The 21,410-nt window shown below is 43.9% G+C and overlaps 1 protein-coding gene across 2 annotated transcripts in view; it reads right to left on the bottom strand.

The window, feature by feature from the left end:
* The window catches only part of slc26a10 (solute carrier family 26 member 10), an 86,313-nt gene that overhangs the window by 21,707 nt on the left and 43,196 nt on the right, over positions 1-21,410 (bottom strand). For both annotated transcript variants that reach the window (XM_063036912.1, XM_063036910.1), the window contains exons 12-15: positions 17,267-17,336; positions 15,870-16,049; positions 14,082-14,136; positions 12,705-12,793 (exon numbers count right to left, since the gene is read on the bottom strand). In XM_063036912.1, coding sequence (XP_062892982.1) covers positions 12,705-12,793; positions 14,082-14,136; positions 15,870-16,049; positions 17,267-17,336 — 394 coding nt within the window. The remainder of the gene's footprint in view (positions 1-12,704; positions 12,794-14,081; positions 14,137-15,869; positions 16,050-17,266; positions 17,337-21,410) is intronic.

Genomic DNA, 21,410 nt, shown 5'->3' on the forward strand with positions numbered 1-21,410 from the left:
AGGTTTTGCACAGTTCAAGGACACTTGCAGAGCAGATGGAGGTAATCACTTATCATATCAAAAAATTATTTATTAATAGTTGGAATGTTTATGTAGTCAGGGAATTTAGCTTCACAGCATTACTTGTGAGCAACTAGGATATGTATCTCCAAGAAGCTTTTAGACTGTTCGTTTAAAAAATGTTATCTCAGGAAATAGCATATGTGCGTGAAGTCACATAAGAGGCAAAGGAACTGTATAAATGAAGAGAGCAATGTAGGCTTATTAGGAATGGGATAAAGAACATCAAGAAGCATGAAAGAAACACAATGTGGATAACTTCACTCACCTCAACTCTGAACTGATTCCACACCCTACAGACTCACTTTTAAGGACTCTATAACTCATTTTCTCAGTAATATTTTTTAATTTGTACAATTTGTTTGCTTTTGCACATTGGTTGTTTGTCAGTTTTTGTTATTTATAGTTTTTCATAAGTTCTATTGTGTTTTTTATTTTCCTGTAATTTGCCTGCAAGAAAATGAATCTCAAGTTAATATTGGCACATGTGTACTTTGATAATTAATTTACTTTGACCTTGACTTCGATGTAAAGCCAACTTTTCATTTCTGGAGCAGCAGCTCTGACCATTAGGTTTCTTTGAGATATGTCATTGGCATCTTCAGAAGAAGGCTGATGAGGCCAGGCAGGTATAGAAGGATATGCTGATATGGTAAATAGAGGCATGGTGGGTCTACGTGGAGCATTGGATACCATTTCTTTTGTTGATGATCCTTTAGGGTAATTGAGGAAAACAGGATTCTGCCATTTCCTGTCTTCTTTCCTCATACATTTGACCTCCCAAAGTGCAGTGCCTCACACTTAACCAGATCGAATTGTATTTGCCATTTCTTTGCCCATATTTCCAATTGATCTATATCCTGCTGAATCCCTTGATAACATTCCTCACTATCCACAGCTCCGCCACTACTCGTGTCATTGGCAAACTTGCTGACCAACAACGCGAGCTACATCTGTTCATGTCTGATCTGCTTTCAATCTATAAATATTCTGAAGCTAATTTTGTGACAACTTCAGCATCCTTGAACAACAGGAATTCTGCAGATGCTGGAAATTCAAGCAACACACATCAAAGTTGCCGAAGGGTCCCGGCCTGAAACGTCGACTGTACCTCTTCCTAGAGATGCTGCTTGGCCTGCTGCGTTCACCAGCAACTTTGATGTGTGTTGCTCAGCATCCTTGATCTCATTTTTGACAAAACAGACAAATTTTCCCCTTCACCAGCCTTCCCAGGAGGGAACGAAAGTTCCTGTCAACTCTATAACAAATGGTAAATTCAGCATTATTGGAATTGAGAAGGTTTAACAAATGTTATAGCCGGGAAAAAAATGTCAAGTATGATACAGGGAATAATAAGGGCAGGAAGCAAGTTGCAAAGGAAAATAAAGCCTCAGATACCATTTTAATTTTTTTTGTTGATGATTCCTTTATGGTAGTTGAGGAAATAGGATGAGACTTACATATGAAACTGTTATGGCATAAGGCTTTGAAACCTCCAACTAAAATTAGTGCTCTGAATTTTGAATTATCAGCAAAAGCAGTTGTGGTTGGACATCCTGACAAGTTTCCCTCAAAAATAGATTATTCTGATTCCACCACACAAATTCTGTGGTTGAGAAGCCATGACAACACCTCTACTTCCTCTGAAGGCTAAGGAAATTGGCATGTCACCACTGACCCTATCAACTTTTACAGATACACCACAGTTGCCACATTGGACAGGAGATACAAAAGCCTGAAACCATATATCACCAGGTTCCAGGACAGTCTCTTTCCTGCTGTTATAACAATCTTGAACTGACCTTTTGTACAATAAACTCTTCATCTCTCTGTCTACTCGTCATGGCCTTTGCATTTTATCTGTCCATCTGCACTGCACTTTCTTTGTAACTGTTACACTACGTTCTGTATTCTGTTACTGCATTTTCTTTTGTACTACCTTGATGTACTGATGTGTGGAATGATCTGTCTGGATAGCACACAAACAAAAACTTGCACTATCCCTTGGTACCTGCAATGATACTAAACCAATCACCAATATTCAGACAATGTGTATGCATGATGTAACAGCCTAACCAACTTCTTTCCACTACAGGAAGCAAGAAGTTTTGTATCAGTAGATAGTAAACCTTTACCATCTGCATCCATTCTCAAATGTCAAACAGCCCAAGGATGAGTGTGTGGCATAATTAACACAGAGGCACACTGTAAAATGTTCTCTATAGGGAATATTCAAGCAAATAAATTGCCAAAGTTAGGCACCCAAGAAGGGGAACCATGGTAACCAATAAGTGAACAGGTAGATGCAGGCACTTTCAATCAGAATAAGACTGATGATCTGATACAGGCCATGGATAATGAGCCAAAACAAGTCCAAGATAGAACCTATGCCATCTCATATGATAAATGGAAATCTAAAATACAATTCAAGGATAGACTTTACACAGAGTGTAGTGAGTACCTTGAATGAGCTGCCAAAGGAAGTGGTCAAGGAAGGTACAATTGTAACATTGAGGAATCATTTTTATAGGTACATGGAAGGGTGGGTCTTGGAGGGTTCTGGGCCAAATATGAGCAATTGGGACTGGCAAGGAGGATGCTGTGCTCAGCATGGACCATTTGGACTGAAGGGCCTGCCTCCATACTGTATTACTCTATGACTCCAGTCCTGACGAAGGGTCTCGGCCTGAAACGTCGACTGTACCTCTTCCTAGAGATGCTGCCTGGCCTGTTGCGTTCACCAGCAACTTTGATGTGTGTTGCTTGAATTTCCAGCATCTGCAGAATTCCTGTTGTTTACTCTATGACTCTATGACTTATTCTTCAAGATGGACAGTATATCAGACACATCCCTCTCTACCATTGATAGTATCTACGGGAGGGGCTGCATCAAGAAGGCAACATCCAGGTCATGTCATCTCACAATTACCTTGGGCAGGAGATACAGAAGCCTGAAGTCTTGTGCCACTAGGTTCAAGAACAGCTACTTCCCTTCAGCCAGTTTAACCCCAATAACAACAGTTTAGCAACACTATGATTACTTCGATCACGATGGACTAAAAATGTGTATTTTTGTTTTAACTGTGTTTTCTTATAAAAAATTGTGTGGAGTATATGTTTACTTTATGTTTCACTTGTGAACGCTGCTTATCTGATGCTCTGTGCCTGTGATGCTGCTGCAAATATGTTTTTCACTGCACCTGTGCACTTGTGTGCGTTTGACAATAAACCCCACTTTGACTTTGACCTACCCAAGATCACAATCAAATAATATTCCAATGCCCCTATGTTTGGAACACCAAGAAGTTGAGATAATTACTCTCCAAATAAAAAGCTTGTGTTGGTGGTTGCTAGTAAGATGGTTAATTATTTGATGTGTGTAACAAATAACCAACAAGTAAGCAGACCCTGGACAAACTTACAGAACGATTACGTTGGTCCTCTGCACCATGCGGGGAGAATACAAGTACACCTTGTTAATCATTGATACGTTGAGTGAATGGGTTGAAGCTATTCCCATCAGGACTGACACCGCTAAAAACCACAGCCAGTATACTGGTAAGGTAGGTATTTACTAGATGGAGACTCTCACACTGTACTAAAATATTCTCAGTTACAAACATCCTGTTCTGACACCCACTGACAGAGGCATCTACTTCACTGCCCCAGTCATGCAGAACGCAATGTTGGGAATAAACCAGAAATTCTACAATGGCATATCATCCACAGTCAAGTAGCACAGTTGAACCTAGCAATAAATGACAGATTTGCAAGCAACAGCTGCATTCTTGAATAACTGGAACAGGCAGTAACAAGGTAAGTTGCTTCGACAGAGTACAGGCACTGCCAAAATGACAACCCCATATTTTGTTTCTTCTTCCTAGATTTAGTTCATATAATTGGAGACATTAATACATATAGAACATAGAACAGAGAACATAGGCACATAATCTTGCTTCGACCCTTCAGCTTACTCTAAGATCAGTCTTATCCTTCGCTCCCACATAGGCCTCCATTTATTTTGGTAATAAAGGCATAGATTATTTTCTAAATGAGGAGCAAATTCAGAAATTGGAGCCGCAAAGGGACTTGGGAGTCCTCGTGCAGGATTCCCTAAAGATTAACTTGAGTTGGTGGTAACAAAGACAAATGCAATTTTAGCATTCATTTCAAGAGGATGAGAATATAAGAGCAAGTGTAATGCTGAGGCTTTGCAAGGCATTAGACAGTCCACATTTGGAGTACTTAAGCAGTTTTGAGCCCCATATCTTATGAAGAATATGTTGGCATTGGAGGGGGTCACGGGAAGGTTCATGAGCATGAAAGGATGAATGCATGAGGAACGTTTGATGGCTTTGGGTCTGTACTCGCTGGAATTTAGAAGAATGGGGGAGGGAGGGCGGAACCTTATTGAAACCTATTGGATAGAGTGTATGAGGAGAGGATATTTCCAATAGTAAGATAGTCTAGGAAGAGAGGCACAGCCTCAAAATAGGACATCCCTTTAGATCAAAGATGAGAAGGGATTTCTTCACCAGAGGATGGTGAATCTGTGGAATTTATTGCCACAGATGGCTGTGAAAGCCAAGTAATTGGGTATATTTAAAGGGGTGGTTGATATGTTTGATTAGTCAGGACATCAAAGGTTACGGGGAGAAGGCAGGAGAATGATGTTGAGAGACATAATAAATCAGCCATGATGGAATGGCAGAGTAGACTTGATCGGCCAAATGGCCTAATTCTGCTCCTGTTACGACGTATGCTGGCAATATCAGAGACAAATCCAGAGGAAAGACAAAATCCGATGTAAAGACGGTGACAAGAGTTTATTCATATTAACTTCAAGCTGACCAAAATTGTACACCATACTCCAAGTGCGACCTCACCAATGACTTATTTAATTGCAACATAATGTCCCTACTCCTAAACCTGATGTCCTGACTGATAGGGACCATCATGTGAAGCGCCTTCTCCGTCAGCCTGTTTACTTGCGCAGCCAATTTCAGAGCACTGTACATTTGTACTCCCACATCCCTTTGTTCCACAAATCTCATCGCTGCCCTGCCATTTGATATATAGGTTCAACCTAAGGTGAAATACATTTGCCATTCCTCAGCCCATCTCCCTGAATGACCGAGGTCTCTTTGCAATTCATTGGAACCTGTTTCACAATGAGCAAAACCGCTGAATTTAAAGTATCAGCAACCTTTCTAATTGTGCCATGTCTAAATTATTTACATAAGTAATGAAAAGTCCCAAAACTGTCCACTGGGGAACCCCACTAGTCACAGGCCTGCATTCAGAAAATTAACCTTCAACCATCACCCTCTGCTTCCTATTATTATTGAGACAATTCTGAAACCACCTCGCTAGCTTCTCCTGAAGCCCATGCGTTCAAGAAGGAATCCAGGGATAATCCTTGAATCTATAGACTAGTGAGTCTCAAGTCAGTGGTAGGGAAGTTACTTGGGAGAATTCTTAGGGATCTGATTTATGAGCATTTGGAAAACCATGGCCTAGTTAGGGAGAGCCGCAAGGCTTCGTGTGAGGCGAGTCCTGTCTTACTAACTTGATTGAATTTTTTGACAGGATATAGATCAGTTGCAGATATGGGCGGAGAAATGGCAGATAGAGTTTAACTCAGCCAAATGTGAAGTGTTGCACAGTGGTAGGTCAAATGTAAAGAGACAGTTCACTGTTCGGGGCAAGATCCTTAACAGTGTTGGTGAGCCAAGGAATCATGGGATCCAAGGTCATGGCTCGTTGAAAGTGGCTACACAAGTTGATAGGGCAGGTAAGAGGGCATATAGCATGGCTGCTTTTATTAGCCGAGGCACTGAGTTCAAAAGTCAGGAAGTTATGTTGCAGCTTTATAAAACTCTAGTTAGGCCGCATCTGGATACAGTTCTAGTCGCCCCCATTACAGGAAGGATCCCGAGGCTTCGGAGAGGATGCAGAAGAGTTTACCTGATTCGGCCTGTATTGGGGGGCATAAACTATAACGAGAGGTTGGACAAACTTGGGTTGTTTTCTCTGGAGTGGTGAGGGCTGAGGGGAGATCTGATAGAGGTTTATAAGATTATGAGAGGCATAGATAGAGTAGACAGAAAATATCTTTTTCTCAGGGTTGAATTGGCTAAAGTTAAGGCCATGCATTTAAAGTGAGAGAGTGTAATTTAAAAGGAGATGTGAGGGCCAAGTTTTTTATACAGAGAGTGGTGGGCGCGTGGAATGCACTGCCTGGGGTGGTGATAGAGGCAGATACATCAGGGTTTTTTAAGAGATGTTTAGATAGGCACATGAATGTGAGTCACATCTGCCAGAAGTGCATACGGCTGGGCGATCTGGAAGACCATGTAAGGAATCTGGAGCAGCAGCTGGATGACCTTCGACTCATAAGGGAGAATGAGGCAGTCATAGATGAGAGCTACAGGGAGGTAGTCACACCTAGGCTGTCGGAAGCAGGTCGTTGGGTGACAGTCAGAGGGGGGAATGCGAAGGTGAGCAGGCAGGTAGTGCAGAGCACCCCTGTAGCCATTCCCCTGAATAATAAGTTTACCGTCCTGGATAGTGTTGGCAGGGATGACCGACCAGGGGTGAACCACGGTGGCAGGACCTCCAGCACTGAGTCTGACCCTGTGGTGCAGAAGGGTGGGACGGAGAAGAGGAGAGCTGTTGTCATTGGAGACTCTATAGTCAGGGGAGCAGACAGGAGATCTTGTGGACATGAGAAGGACACCCGCATGGTTTGTTGCCTCCCAGGTGCCAGGGTCCGGGATGTCTCTGACCGGGTGCACGACATCCTGGTACGAGAGGGAAAGCAACCAGAAGTCGTGATACATGTTGGGACCAATGACATAGGCAGGAAGAGGGATGAGGTCCTGAAGTGTGAGTTTCAGGAACTAGGCAGAGGGCTGAAGAACAGGACCTCAAGGGTGGCGTTCCCAGGATTGCTGCCAGTGCTATGTGACAGTGATGGTAAGAATTGGAGGAGCTGGCAGTTGAATGTGTGGCTGAGGAGTTGGTGCAGGGGGCAGGGTTTTAGATTTTTGGATCATTGAGATCTCTTCTGGGGAAGGTGGGACCTGTACAGATTGGATGGGTTGCACCTGAACTCGAGGGGGAGCAATATCCTTGCAGGTAGGTTTGCTAGCATGGTTCGGGAGGGTTTAAACTAATTTGCGAGGGGGATGGGACCCAGAGCGATAGAGCAGTGAAAGAAGTGCATGGAGTAAAGCCAGATCTAACATATAGAGAGGCTTTGAGAAAAGAGAAGCAGAATAAACGGTGTAAAGACAGTAAGGTAGAAGGGCTGAAATGTGTGTACCTCAATGCAAGAAGCATCAGGAACAAAGGTGATGAACTGAGAGCTTGGATACATACATGGAATTACGATGTAGTGGCCATTACAGAGACTTGACTGGACCAGGGCAGGAATGGATTCTCAATATTCCTGGATTTCAGTGCTTTAAAAGGGATAGAGAGGGCGGAAAAAGGGGAGGAGGGGTGGCATTACTGGTCAAGGGTACTATTACAGCTACAGAAAGGGTGGGTAATGTAGCAGGATTCTCTTTTGAGTCAGTATGGGTGGAAGTCAGGAACAGGAAGGGAGCAGTTGCTCTATTGGGAGTATTCTATAGGCCCCCTGGTAGCAGCAGAGATACAGAGGAGCAGAATGGGAGGCAGATTTTGGAAAGGTGCAAAAATAACAGGGTTGTTATCATGGGTGACTTTAACTTCCCTAATATTGATTGGCACCTGATTAATTCCAAGGGTTTAGATGGGGCAGAGTTTGTTAAGTGTGTCCAGGACTGATTCCTGTCACAGTATGTGGACAGGCTGACTATGGGGAATGCCATACTAGATCTAGTACTAAGTAATGAACCGGGTCAGGTCACAGATCTCTCAATGGGTGAGCATCTGGGGGACAGTGACCACTGCTCCCTGGCCTTTAGCATTATCATGGAAAAGGATAGAATCAGAGAGGACAGGAAAATTTTTAATTGGGGAAGGGCAAATTATGAGGCTATAAGGCTAGAACTTGCGGGTGTGAATTGGGATGATGTTTTTGCAGGGAAATGTACTATTGACATGTGGTCGATGTTTAGAGATCTCTTGCAGGATGTTAGGGATAAATTTGTCCCGGTGACAAAGATAAAGAATGGTAGGGTGAAGGAACCATGGGTGACATGTGAGGTGGAAAATCTAGTCAGGTGGAAGAAGGCAGCATACATGAGGTTTAAGAAGCAAGGATCAGATGGGTCTATTGAGGAATATAGGGAAGCAAGAAAGGAGCTTAAGAAGGGGCTGAGAAGAGCAAGAAGGGGGCATAGAAGGCCTTGGCGAGTAGGGTAAAGGAAAACCCCAAGGCATTCTTCAATTATGTGAAGAAGAAAAGGATGACAGGAGTGAAGGTAGGACTGACTAGAGATAAAGGTGGGAAGATGTGCCTGGAGGCTGTGGAAGTGAGCGAGGTCCTCAATGAATACTTCTCTTCGGTATTCACCAATGAGAGAGAACTTGATGATGGTGAGGACAATATGAGTGAGGTTGATGTTCTGGAGCATGTTGATATTAAGGGAAAGGAGGTGTTGGAGTTGTTAAAATACATTAGGACGGATAAGTCCCCGTGGCCTGACGGAATATTCCCCAGGCTGCTCCACGAGGCGAGGGAAGAGATTGCTGAGCCTCTGGCTAGGATCTTTATGTCCTCGTTGTCCACGGGAATGGTACCGGAGGATTGGAGGGAGGCGAATGTTGTCCCCTTGTTCAAAAAGGGTAGTAGGGATAGTACGGGTAATTATAGACCAGTGAGCCTTACGTCTGTGGTGGGAAAGCTGTTGGAAAAGATTCTTAGAGATAGGATCTCTGGGCATTTAGAGAATCATGGTCTGATCAGGGACAGTCAGCATGGCTTTGTGAAGGGCAGATCGTGTCTAACAAGCCTGATAGAGTTCCTTGAGGAGGTGACCAGGCATATAGATGAGGGTAGTACAGTGGATGTGATCTATATGGATTTTAGTAAGACATTTGACAAGGCTCCATACGGTAGGCTTAATCAGAAAGTCAGAAGGCATGGGATCCAGGGAAGTTTGGCCAGGTGGATTCATACTTGGCTTGCCTGCAGAAGGCAGAGGGTCGTGGTGGAGGGAGTACATTCAGATTGGAGGATTGTGACTAGTGGTGTCCCACAAGGGTCTGTTCTGGGACCTCTTCTTTTCGTGATTTTTATTAACGACCTGGATGTGGGGGTAGAAGGGTGGGTTGGCAAGTTTGCAGTCGACATAAAGATTGGTGGTGTTGTAGATAGTGCAGAGGATTGTCGAAGATTGCAGAGAGACATTGATAGGATGCAGAAGTGGGCTGAGAAGTGGCAGATGGAATTCAACCTGGAGAAGTGTGAGGTGGTACACTTTGGAAGTACAAATTCCAAGGTAGAGTACAAAGTAAATGGCAGGATACTTGGTAGTGTGGAGGAGCAGAGGGATCTGGGGGTACATGTCCACAGATCCCTGAAAGTTGCCTCACAGGTGGATAGGGTAGTTAAGAAAGCTTATGGGGTGTTAGCTTTCATAAGTCGAGGGATAGAGTTTAAGAGTCGCGATGTAATGATGCAGCTTTATAAAACTCTGGTTCGGCCACACTTGGAGTACTGCATCCAGTTCTGGTTGCCTCACTATAGGAAGGATGTGGAAGCATTGGAAAGGGTACAGAGGAGATTTACCAGGATGCTGCCTGGTTTAGAGAGTATGCATTATGATCAGAGATTAAGGGAGCTAGGGCTTTACTCTTTGGGAGAGAAGGAGGATGAGAGGAGACATGATAGAGGTGTACAAGATAATAAGAGGAATAGATAGAGTGGATAGCCAGCGCCTCTTCCCCAGGGCACCACTGCTCAATACAAGAGGATATGGCTTTAAGGTAAGGGATGGGAAGTTCAAGGGGGATATTAGAGGAAGGTTTTTTACTCAGAGAGTGGTTGGTGTGTGGAATGCACTGCCCGAGTCAGTGGTGGAGGCAGATACACTAGAGAAGTTTAAGAGACTATTAGACAGGTATATGGAGGAATTTAAGGTGGGGGCTTATATGGGAGGCAGGGTTTGAGGGTCGGCACAATATTGTGGGCCGAGGGGCCTGTACTGTGCTGTACTATTCTATATTCTATGTTCTATAAAATGGAAGGATATGGACATTGTGTAGGCAGAAAGGATTAGTTTAGTTGGCCATTTGATTACTAATTTAATTGGTTTGGCACAACATTGTGGGCTAAAGGGCCTGTTCCTGTGGTCTATGTTCTATATTCTATGTTCTAACCTTCCAGATCAGCCATGCGGGACCTTGTCCAAGGCCTTACTAAAGTCCATAAAGTTGGAGTGTATGGGGTGTCAGGGAGGGGTAGCACCTCTGGTGGGGGAACATGTCGCGTCCTTTTCAAGGCGGTTATCCCACCTTTGGTCCCCACCTGGCACTCAGCTCTCATCTGTGGCTCCCCATAGCTGTTTGTATGTGACAGCAGCTACACCCCGGGCAACGACTCCGACAAGCCGGCTAAGCCAGGTGAGGATAGCCGACAGGTCTCAAACCCTCGGTGAGATAGGGAGTTGTCTATCCCAGCATGTGAAGACAGACTGCGGCGGATTGAGCAGATGAGACCAATGAAAGGTCCAACAGTCAAGAAGGCGATCTCTGCAAGCGTTGTGGAACGTGTAGAGCAGGACAAGACACAGAAGATGTCCTGGTCATCCATTGCGCCTAGTCCCATCTCCGGCCGTCTCGACTCTTGTCTTGCCACTGGATCCAGATGGGAATTGGGAAGAGAGAGTGAGGCTGACGCTGCACAACTCTTCCTCACTTAAATCGAAATCAAGCACTCGTCTCGACACCATCATCATCATAATGGTGTCGAGGTCTTCATCGACGACAATGATGGACGAACAACAACTGAAGTCCATATAGACAACATCCACTGCCCTACCTTCATATATTCCCTTGATTAACTCTTTGAAAAACTCCAAAAGATTTGTCAGACATAACATCCCATACATAAAACCATGTTGTCTATTCCTGATCAGGTCTTGACTATCCAACTGATGGTAGATCTTGTCCCTCAGAATTCCCACCAATAACTTATAACTGCAATTGGTGTCAGGCTCACTGGCCTGTCATTGCTACCCATCTGGAACAAAGGAACAACATTAGCCACCCTCCAGTCTCTGGAACTTCATGGCAAATATCTCTACAAGGGTTTCCATGATGAATGAATAAGCTCTTTGTGGGTTCAAGGCAAGCTTGTACTAGAAACGTAGAAAAACTACAGCACAATACAGGCCCTTCTGCCCACAATGCTGTGCCAAACATGTTCTTACCTTAGAAATTACCTGGGGTTACCCATAGCCCTGTATTTTTCTAAGCTCCATGTACCTATCCAGGAGTCTCTTAACAGACCCTATCGTATCCGCCTCCATCACCATCGCCAGCAGCCCATTCCACGCACTTACCACTCTCTGCGTAAAAAACTTACCCCTGACATCTCCTCTGTACCTACTTCCAAGTACCTTAAAACTGTGCCCTCTTGTGCTAGCCATTTCAGCCCTGGGGTAAAAGACTCTGACTATCCACATGATCAATGCCTCTCATCATCTTATATACCTCTATCAGGTCACTTCTCATCCTCCATCACTCCAAGGAGAAAAGGCCAAGTTCACTCAACCCATTCTCATAAGGCATGCTCCCCAATCCAGGCAACATCCTTGTAAATCTCCTCTGCACCCCTTCTATAGTTTCCACATCCTTCCTGTAGTGAGGCAACCAGAACTGAGCACAGTACTCCAAGTGGGGTCTGACCAGGGTTCTATATAGCTGTGACAATACGTCTATGGAAGCTAGGATCCTCAAACTGACTTCACTAAGGTTACGTATAAATGAAAGGGAGAATAAGTTATCACTACCATCTTAATAAATTACCAGCATGGGGTGCAGGTATGCCGTATTATAAATACCACCTTTTCTATTAACCCTTGAATAACAGCCAGCATAGGTAAAATCAAATTTGTTGATACACACAATTGAGAAGATATTACTGTGGAGATCAGAGAGGAAATAAAGACTCATGCAAATATATTGCTGATATTAAGCACCTGCCTGAGGATTTGCAATGGATGGAGGCAAGGTGTTTACCAGGGTCACTCGAAAATATTGAACAACTGGGCCGGATACTAGAGAAAATCAGGTATTCAGATCTGGGGTACAAATGTACAAATTAACCCAAGGGTAAGGAATGCCTCTCATGGTTATCACTGTAATGATTATCATTTTGAAGGAGGATGAGAGATGACTTGATAGGAGTGTACAAGTTAATAAGCGGCATCAATCAAGCAGAGATGCTGGTGACTAATGGAAAGATAGGGGGATGTCAGAGGTAAGATTTTTACATAGAGAGTGGTGGGTGCATGGAACGTAGAATGTGGAGCATAGAACATGGAACACTACAGCACAATACAGGCCCTTCGGCCCATGATGTGCTGACCTTTTAACCTACTTTAAGGTCAATGTAACCCTTCCTTCTTTTATCGCCCTCCATTTTTTTTTATTATCCATATCCCCACTGAAACTTGTATCTCTCTAGGTGTTGTGCTGTCAATTACCTGAACAAATAGTCTTGCTCCGGCTGTGTCAACGAATATGATGCTACTGCAGTCAATTATAACTGACTGAATCCTCTCCTGTCGATCACCTGCCAGACAAAAGTGCAATGTCTACATTAACTCCACAAAGACAAGCTGCTGGGCTTTACAGCAGCCTTAATGTCCTCAAGGGTCTTTGACCTGCTTCTTTCTCAACATATACTGCCTGGCATGCTGAAGATTTCCAAATTTAAAAAAAATAATAACAGTATATGAGAACATGAAAAAATATGATCTCTACTGGGAAATTTGAATCAATCAACAGCAAACTGGGTAAAAATCCAAGTGGTTTAAGTGGTGAAGTTACGATACACTCCAAGCAGCATGGAAGATAACGCTGGATTTGTAAATGACCCACAAGCTGCAGGAATAATAAGGCTTGGGATGATTTGTGAGTTTGAAATAAAGTGGTGTAGTTTCAAAAGGTTAACAAAATGATTGAATAATTAAAATAAATAGTTTGAAGTTGCTATAAGTCAGGAGAAGGTAAAATTCAATAAATTCTCAAAATCAATAAACTCAGGACTGACATACTCGGAAAGCAAGTAGGGTTATGGTTGAGAGGGGAAATAGTCAGTACAAGTCCAGCATGGAAACCAACATAGCCGAGATTGGGCTAAATAGAAGAACTGATTGAAATATTTTTGCAAAAAAACACATTGCAGGAGGAACTCAGCAGGCCGAGCAGCATTTGAAGTGGTGATGGGGGAGAAATTGTTCATGTTTTAGATCGAGACCCTGCATCAGAGTTCGCACTTTGTTCCAGTTTCTAGCAGCTGCAGTTTCTTGTGTCTCTGGAAATATTTCGGAACAGATGTCTGCGAAAACATGGAGTGTGCTTGGCAGCTGATGTTAAATAAATAAAATGCTGCGGATAATCAGTAGGCCAGAGCGGAAATGATGTTAATGGTTCACGTCAAAAACGCTTTTGTATCTCTTTCCACAGAGGGGTCATTGGCCTGAAATGTTAACTCCCTTCCTCTCTCCTCAGATACTGCCTGATTTGCTGAGTATCCCTGGCAAGATCTGTTTTTGTTTCAGGTTTCCAGCATCTGCAGTTTTGATTTTCAATCAATAAGAAATTCCTTCTGTACCCTAGGGATGAAAGAAAGGCTAAGTGACAAAGGTATAACTGTGCTTGAAATTGAATATGCGGCCAAAATAGTAACTTTTTGGGGAGAAACACTTCCCAGAAATATTTAAAAGACAACAGATGGACAAGCAATAGCACCACCCAAAGATGTCCCAAGACTGATCAAAAACTTGACAAAACTTGAGCTGGGTCTGGGGCAGACATGCCCAGCACAATAATGTTAGCTTCCCCTATCATTTAATTACCTGCAGGTGATGTGTCTTTGTCTGATGAGCAGGCAGTTCGTGGCAGACCCTTCTCCTAGAGGTAAAAGCACCACATTATATCCTGTAGGACACTAACAGTTTCTGCGCTTATAGGTGTTTGATTTCATGCAGTAACCAGAGGGACTAAATAATTATTCTTATTAATCCCGCATTCCCAACATATAATCAGAATCAGATTTATTATCACTGGCATATGTCATGAAGTTTGTTGTTTTGCTGCGGCACTACAGTGCAGGACATAAAAACTAAGAATTACAATATCAACATACAATATTATATAAATATTGAAAAGTAGAGCAAAAAGAGAGTGAAAATAATGAGGTAGTGTTCATGGGTTCATTGTCCATTCAGAAATATTATGGCAGAGGGGAAGAAGCTGTTGAGTGTGTGTGTTCATGTTCCTGCATCTTCTGCCCGATGGCAGCAGTGAGAAGAGGGAATGTCCTGGGCAATGGGGGTCCTAATGATGGCTGCCACCTCTTAAGACATCACCTTTTGAAGGTGTCCTGGATGCCGGGGAGGCTAGTGTCCATGATGGAGCGCGCTGAGTTTGATTATTGTTTGACTATTGGTTAGGGGGTTTAAATCCTACTTCCCTAAATCCCTGAAGGTCGGATTTTTGGAAAGGGAGTCTCATTGTACCTCACCTGGGAGAGTTTGTCAGCTCAGAATAGCAGGATTGCAAGAGTGGCTAGGGGTCGCTCACTCACTCAGCATTTCTGACTGAACCTGATTGTGAGTGCTTCTCCTTGTCTTCAACACTGAAACGCCTTCACTTAGGATCGGGAAATTCTCAGAGACTCCCTCCTCCCGTTGGCTGTTTAAATCTCCATCACCATTCACAATTAAAGATGGCAAGACTACAGAGCTAGCATTGGATCTGTTGGCCTGGTGATTGCTTAGCTCTCTGAATTGCATGCTGTTTCTGCAGTTCGTCTGATCACATGCCGTGGGATTGTGTGATGAGATGGTGTAGAGGGAGCTTCACTTTGTTTCTGACCTCAGCAGTGTGTGATGGGACGGTGTGGAGGGAGATTTGCTCTGTGTCTGACCTCAGCATAGTGTGATGGGATGGTGTGGACGGGGATTCACTCTGTGACTAACTTGGTAATGTGTGGAGGGAGCTTCACTCTACCTAATCTGTGCTGCAACTGACACTGGGAGTCTTTGATGAGGAGCGTATGTGAGCTGGTGATACATTCTGTTCTCTGCACTGTTTGCTGACACCTTCCTACACAAAGTACAATGTGTTCATTTGATTCTTTAACTGTCATCTATTGAATCAGCTAGCTTGCTTTGAGCTTGCACAACTGAGCAGTTGCAAATCACTGAGTGAACTTGTGTTGGGACCAGTCTGAGGACATTGCGGCTTAACGTGTGTGTATGTATGTGTGCGTGTGCGTGTGTGTGTGTGTGTGTGTGTGTGTGTGTGTGTATGTGTAAAATAACCTGCAATGTTAAATAACCTGTGTGTGTGTGAAATAACCTGCAATTGAAGTAACCTGCAATGTCACTCACATGCACGTGCACGCACGTGCGCGCACACACACGCACACACACACACACACACACACACAAGCAAACACAAGCACGCATGCAAAACATTCACAATGCAGTTACATTCATGCATAATACACACATACACACACACAACACGCATGCACAAGACCTGCACACGCACACAAGATGCAACATGTGCACTCAACGGTCACCTGCACAGAACACACACACACTCCTAGATATGACAGGGAACCTAAACAGACATACAATGGTGGCGACTGTCATCTTGTTTATCTTCTTTAGTTCCTTCTTGGTCTTTGCTCTTGCTTTGATCTTCTCCTGAGTGAGTCCAATTAATCTGGTCATGGCATCCCGGAAGAAGCTTTTGTTTCCATAGTAAATGGGGGCATTGTAAGCCAATATCTTCAGACCAGGAATTTCGTGGCACTGGAATAGAATGAGAGCAGCTGGAAAACTGGATGGCACGGAAGGGAATTCATAGAACCGTCGCAGGAGAGTTAAATGTAACCAAACTCGGGGAGGGCAGTGAGCAGGGCAAGTGGGAACATGGGAAATAATGAACACTTTATATGTCTTTATTTTCTTATTTCTGAAAATGAGCTGATTTCCTGCCCATAGAGTCACACAGTGTAGAAACAGGCCCTTCAGCCTACTGAGTCCGTTCTAACGATCAACCACCCATTTACACTGATCCATTTTATTCTCCTTATGTTCTCATCAGTTGTCCCAAGCTCCTACCCCTCACCCATGCACACCTGGGGCAAGTTACAGTGGCCAATCAATCCACCCACCCACATGTCTTCAGGGGATGGAAGGAGACCCCCAAGGCCATGGGAGAACGTACAAACTCCACACAGAGAGCACCAGAGGTTGAGATCTGGATCTGTGAGGCAGCAGCTCTACATGCTGTACCACCTGTAAATTTTGTATTTCAGATTTCCAGACTTTTTGTCTATTAAATTGACCTTAACTCTGAGGAAAAATAGCTACCTGCTGTTAGTTGATCTCAGTTGACCAGGTAAAGATACCATAACTTTTCTTTGGTACTTTAGGTTGGAGTTGAAGGCTGAGGATGGGCTGAAAAATGGCAGATGGAATTTAATGCAGACAAGTGTAAAGTGTTACACTTCATGAGGACCAGCCAGGGTAGGTCTTACACGGTGAACGGTAGGGCACTGAGGTGTGCGGTAGAACACAGGAATCTGGCAATACAGGTCCATAATTCCTTGAAAGTGGTGTCAAGTAGACAGGGTCATAAAGAGAGCTTTTGGCACGTTGAACTTCATAAATCAAAGTATTGAGTGCAGGAGTTGGGATGTTATGTTGAAGTTGTACAAGACTTTGGCGAGGCCTAATTTGTAGTATTATGTGCAGATTTGGTCACCCACCTACAGCAAAGATGTAAGTAAGATTGAATGAGTACAGAGAAAATTTACAAGGACGTGGCTGGGACTTGAGGACCTGAGTTATACGGAAGGGTTGAATAGGTTAGGACTTTATTACCGGGACTTTATCATAATGCGTGTGAGTTTTGTGCCAGAGTGCTGTCCTCTGTGATCGATGTATACTGAGCCTTCAGTGTGGTCACGACAGAACCTGGATAAGTTCCCTAGCCCTGGGGTTTTGAGCCCTCTGGAACTTACCATACTGTTCTCCTCCATGGGTCGGTAGATCTCGGTGTTCGAGGCTTGGCCCAGCACAGAACAGTCAGCTCTGCAAAGCCAAAATCCAAAGGTTAGCATCAGGTGCTACGACGGTGGGAGACTTCACCAATAACACCCCCTGCCCTTGCCCTCAGTACCGCAGAGGCCAAGGATCATTTCTGAAGCATTAGCTACCATAACAGTTTGGTATTCTTACTCTCACAGCTCTGATCCTTGGGTCAAAGGCTGATGGGATAGGCATCTCTCCTTCTTGCTGGCTCCATCAAGGAACTTCCTCTCATTCCAACTGGCAGTTTCCTTTAGACAGTGCAGGTTTGCTAATGGGGTGGTTTATTTTTCTATGGTTAGAGGGAGGGTGGGGAAGGAAAGGACATTGCAATGCACCTGGGAATTGGATATGTTGAAGGAGAGGACATTGCAATGCACCTGGGCATTGGATATGTTGGTAGTGTTCTTGATTGAGTTGGTAGGACGTGGGTTCCAGTCCTGCTTCAGAGACTTGGACATGATCCCAGGCAGAGTCTCTAGTGTGGTGCTGCAGGAAGCACTGACAAGTTAAACTGAGGCCCTGTTTGCCAATTCAGACAGATGGGAGAGATCCCAAGATGCTCCTTGAGGAAAAACAAGGAGTTTTCTCTGAGATTGTGGCCGATAGGTTTCTGTCGGTTGACGCCACTTAAACAAGTTCACCTTTCACTCTTATTAAGAACACAAGACAACTTGGAGTGCTTTGGAACTGGAGACATTGTTATAACACATGAAATGCAGGCAGAAAATTTGTGCATGGCAAGATCCCATGAGCAGTGCTCCATATAATCTTTGTGCTGATAAAATTTAGCCAGGACACCAAGGGCAACTCCCCTGCTCTTCTTTAAGATCAAGGCATGGATTCCTTCATGTCAAGCCTTAGAACACATGAACAAACACAGGAAAATTAGAGCAGGGGTAGGCCACTTGACTCCTCAAGCCTCTCTCCACCATTCAATAAGATCATGGGTGATCTGGCCGAGGCCTCAATTCCTGCTGTGCTGGTTTCCCACTGCCCCAATCTTTCAAAAGTGCATCCACCTCCTCTTTAAATACCCCCCAATTGATCTGGCCTCCACACCCTTCTGCTCTGGGGTAGGGAATTCCAGAGATCCACCAGCCTCTGCGACAAGTTATTGCTCCATACCCCCTTGATGATAAGGAATTCAATGAAGAGGCCAGAGCTGGTACGCTTTTTAAAGGAAAGATGTGCTGTCCAATAGAGTTTCACCAGTTCAATTCCTGGGATGAGAGGGGTGAGCAATAAAGAAATCAGATTTACGCTCACAGCACGCTGGAGGAACTCAGCAGGTTGGGCAGTATCCATGGAAACGATCAGTCAACGTTTCCAAGGACGCTGCCCGACCTGCTGAGTTCCTCCAGCGTGTTGTGAGTGTTGCTTTGACCCCAGCATCTGCAGATTATTTTGTGTTTAAGAAATCAAATTTGTCTTCTTTGGAATTCAGAGTAATGAGGGGTGAGCTTATGGAATGCGTACGACCCTGAGTGAGCTTGACAGGGTGGATATTGAGATGTTTCCAACTAGTGGGAGGGTCTTCAATGAGGGGACATGGTTATAGGATTATGGCCAGTCATTTATAGCTGAGATGCATAGGAACATCATCTCTCAGAGACTGGTGAACCTCTGGAACCCTCTGCCCCTGAGGGTTGTGGAGGCCAGGTCACTGGGGGTATTTTAAGATTGTGGAATGAAGGTGACGTGGAGCTGACACAAAAGTGGAGATGGGGCCTGGGACTCACTGACCACGATCATATGCGGGATTCCTTTAGCCAGAAGGGGCGGTGAATTGGTGGAATTCATTGCCACAGGCAACTGTGGGGGCCAAGTCATTACTTATATTTAAAATGGAGGTTGATGGGGTTCTTGATTTAATCAGGGTGTCAAAGGTTACGGGGAGAAGGCAAGAGACCGTGGTTGAGAGAGATAATAAATCAGCCATGATGGAACGGCAGATCAGACTTGATGGGCTGAATGGCCTAATTGTGCTCTTATGGTCTTAGTGAATATTGGGACAGGCTTGAGGGGATGAGTGACTTACTCCTACACGGACCTTGTTGTGTTCTTGTGTTGTAAGAACCACATATCATTCACCCTTATGAATACTACTCTCAATGAACCACAATTCACTTTGTCTACAAGACCTAAGACAGCTGGTGTTCAGAAACTGAACATATCCCTCCATTCCTATTTAACAGCTTCTTAACCAGTTCTGTCGTATCTGCTTTCACTGCCGTCCCTGGCAGTGCATTCCAGGCAGAAACTTCTGGTTTTATCTTGAAAGTAAGGTTGTGCTTTTAACGATTTCCTGCACAAATACGTGAAGTCACCAAAACAAAATACCGGACTTGGATGGCAGCATTTTTCAGGGGCTATTTTAGTGCCTGTAAGACAACTTTGACCAGGCACAGGCTGCTTCAGGAAACAAAACACTAGCAGCATGTATATAAACTTTATTTCCAAAGACTACAAGTATAATTTGTTCAATATTTTGGAATACAATTTGGGCCAAAAATAAAAGTCACAATGCAAAATGTTTTTTTTCCCTTTCACTTGAAACTCATGCAGGAAAACCCAGGCGTGATGCAAACTGCAAAAAGGATTTTGGTCAATAATCAATGGGGAAGGTGGAGCCAGCAGCCCATTGATGGAATGTGATCGCGGGACCGTCGCAGCAGGAAGAGGAGCCAGGGGCTCGGGAGAGCGCTGAGTGCTGGGAAGCAGCTGAGGTGAGTGAGGAAAGGAAACAGGTATGAGATGTCAAACTCTAAGGAGTCAGGGGACAAACAAAATAGGACAGCAAAACAACGGAAAGAAGATGAGATTAAAGCAATTATAACACTGAGCGAAGACTTTTGGTGAATGGAACCCGATTCATTTGACGAAGATAATCAACAAACTTATAGGTGAAGTCGAAAGAGTAAAGATTTTATGAAATGGATTGCTATTAGTGATTTGTCGGGATAGTAATCAACAAGGCAAAGTGATAAGATTAAATAAAATAGACGGCAAAAAAGTACAATGCTCAATATCCAACAAAAGGAAGTGGACTAGAGGAGTTATTTTGGGGACACCAACAAAAGTTACTATGGATGAGATTAAACAGAATATAAAAGGAGCAAAAATTATTGAGGCCAAACGTTTGAAAGATACAAGAAACAGGAAAAAGTGTGATAGTTTATCGGTTTTGATCAACTTTGATGAAGAGAGATTGCCGACTAAAGTTTATCTAGGGTATATGTGTTATGAGGTCAGAATATATATTCCACCGCCTTTAAGATGCTTTAAATGTCAGAAATTCGGGCATATTGTGGCGGTCTGCAGAGGGAAACAAAGTTGTGCTGGAGAACATGAATATGGGAAATATGAGGCGGGAGCTAGGTTGAAATGCTGCAATTGTGCTGAGGAACACACTGCAGTTTATCAAGGGTGCTTTATTAGCAAAAAAGAAGCTGAGATACAATATGTAAAAGTAACTCAAGAGATCAGTTACGTAGAAGCAGTGAAAGCATTTGCTGGAAAAAAGAAGGCTGTCAAGCAAACAAATACAGGGAATAATAAACTGGTAAACTGTTCCCGATGTTGGGGAAGTCCAGAACGAGGGGCCACAGTTTGAGGATAGAGGGGAAGCCTTTTAGGACCGAGATTAGGAAAAACTTCTTCACACAGAGAGTGGTGAATCTGTGGAATTCTCTGCCACAGGAAACTGTTGAGGCCAGTTCATTGGCTATATTTAAGAGGGAGTTAGATATGGCCTTTGTGGCTACGGGGGTCAGGGGGTATGGAGGGAAGGCTGGGGTGGGGTTCTGGTTGGATGATCAGCCATGATCATAATAAATGGCGGTGCAGGCTCGAAGGGCCGAATGGCCTACTCCTGCACCTATTTTCTATGTTTCTATGTTTCTCAACTGTGAGGGTTGTGATATGATAAATAAGGATACACTAATTATGAGTAAGAAGGATTTTGTACTGTTTATGGTAGATGCAATTAACTGTTCAGCGCAAACAGACAAAAGAACCGAAAAAATTAAAATTATAGTCAAGTCTGCAGAAAAATATCTTGGTATTACAGGGCTT

Source organism: Mobula hypostoma, chromosome X1, assembly GCF_963921235.1.
Source record: "Mobula hypostoma chromosome X1, sMobHyp1.1, whole genome shotgun sequence".
Taxonomy (NCBI): domain Eukaryota; kingdom Metazoa; phylum Chordata; class Chondrichthyes; order Myliobatiformes; family Myliobatidae; genus Mobula; species Mobula hypostoma.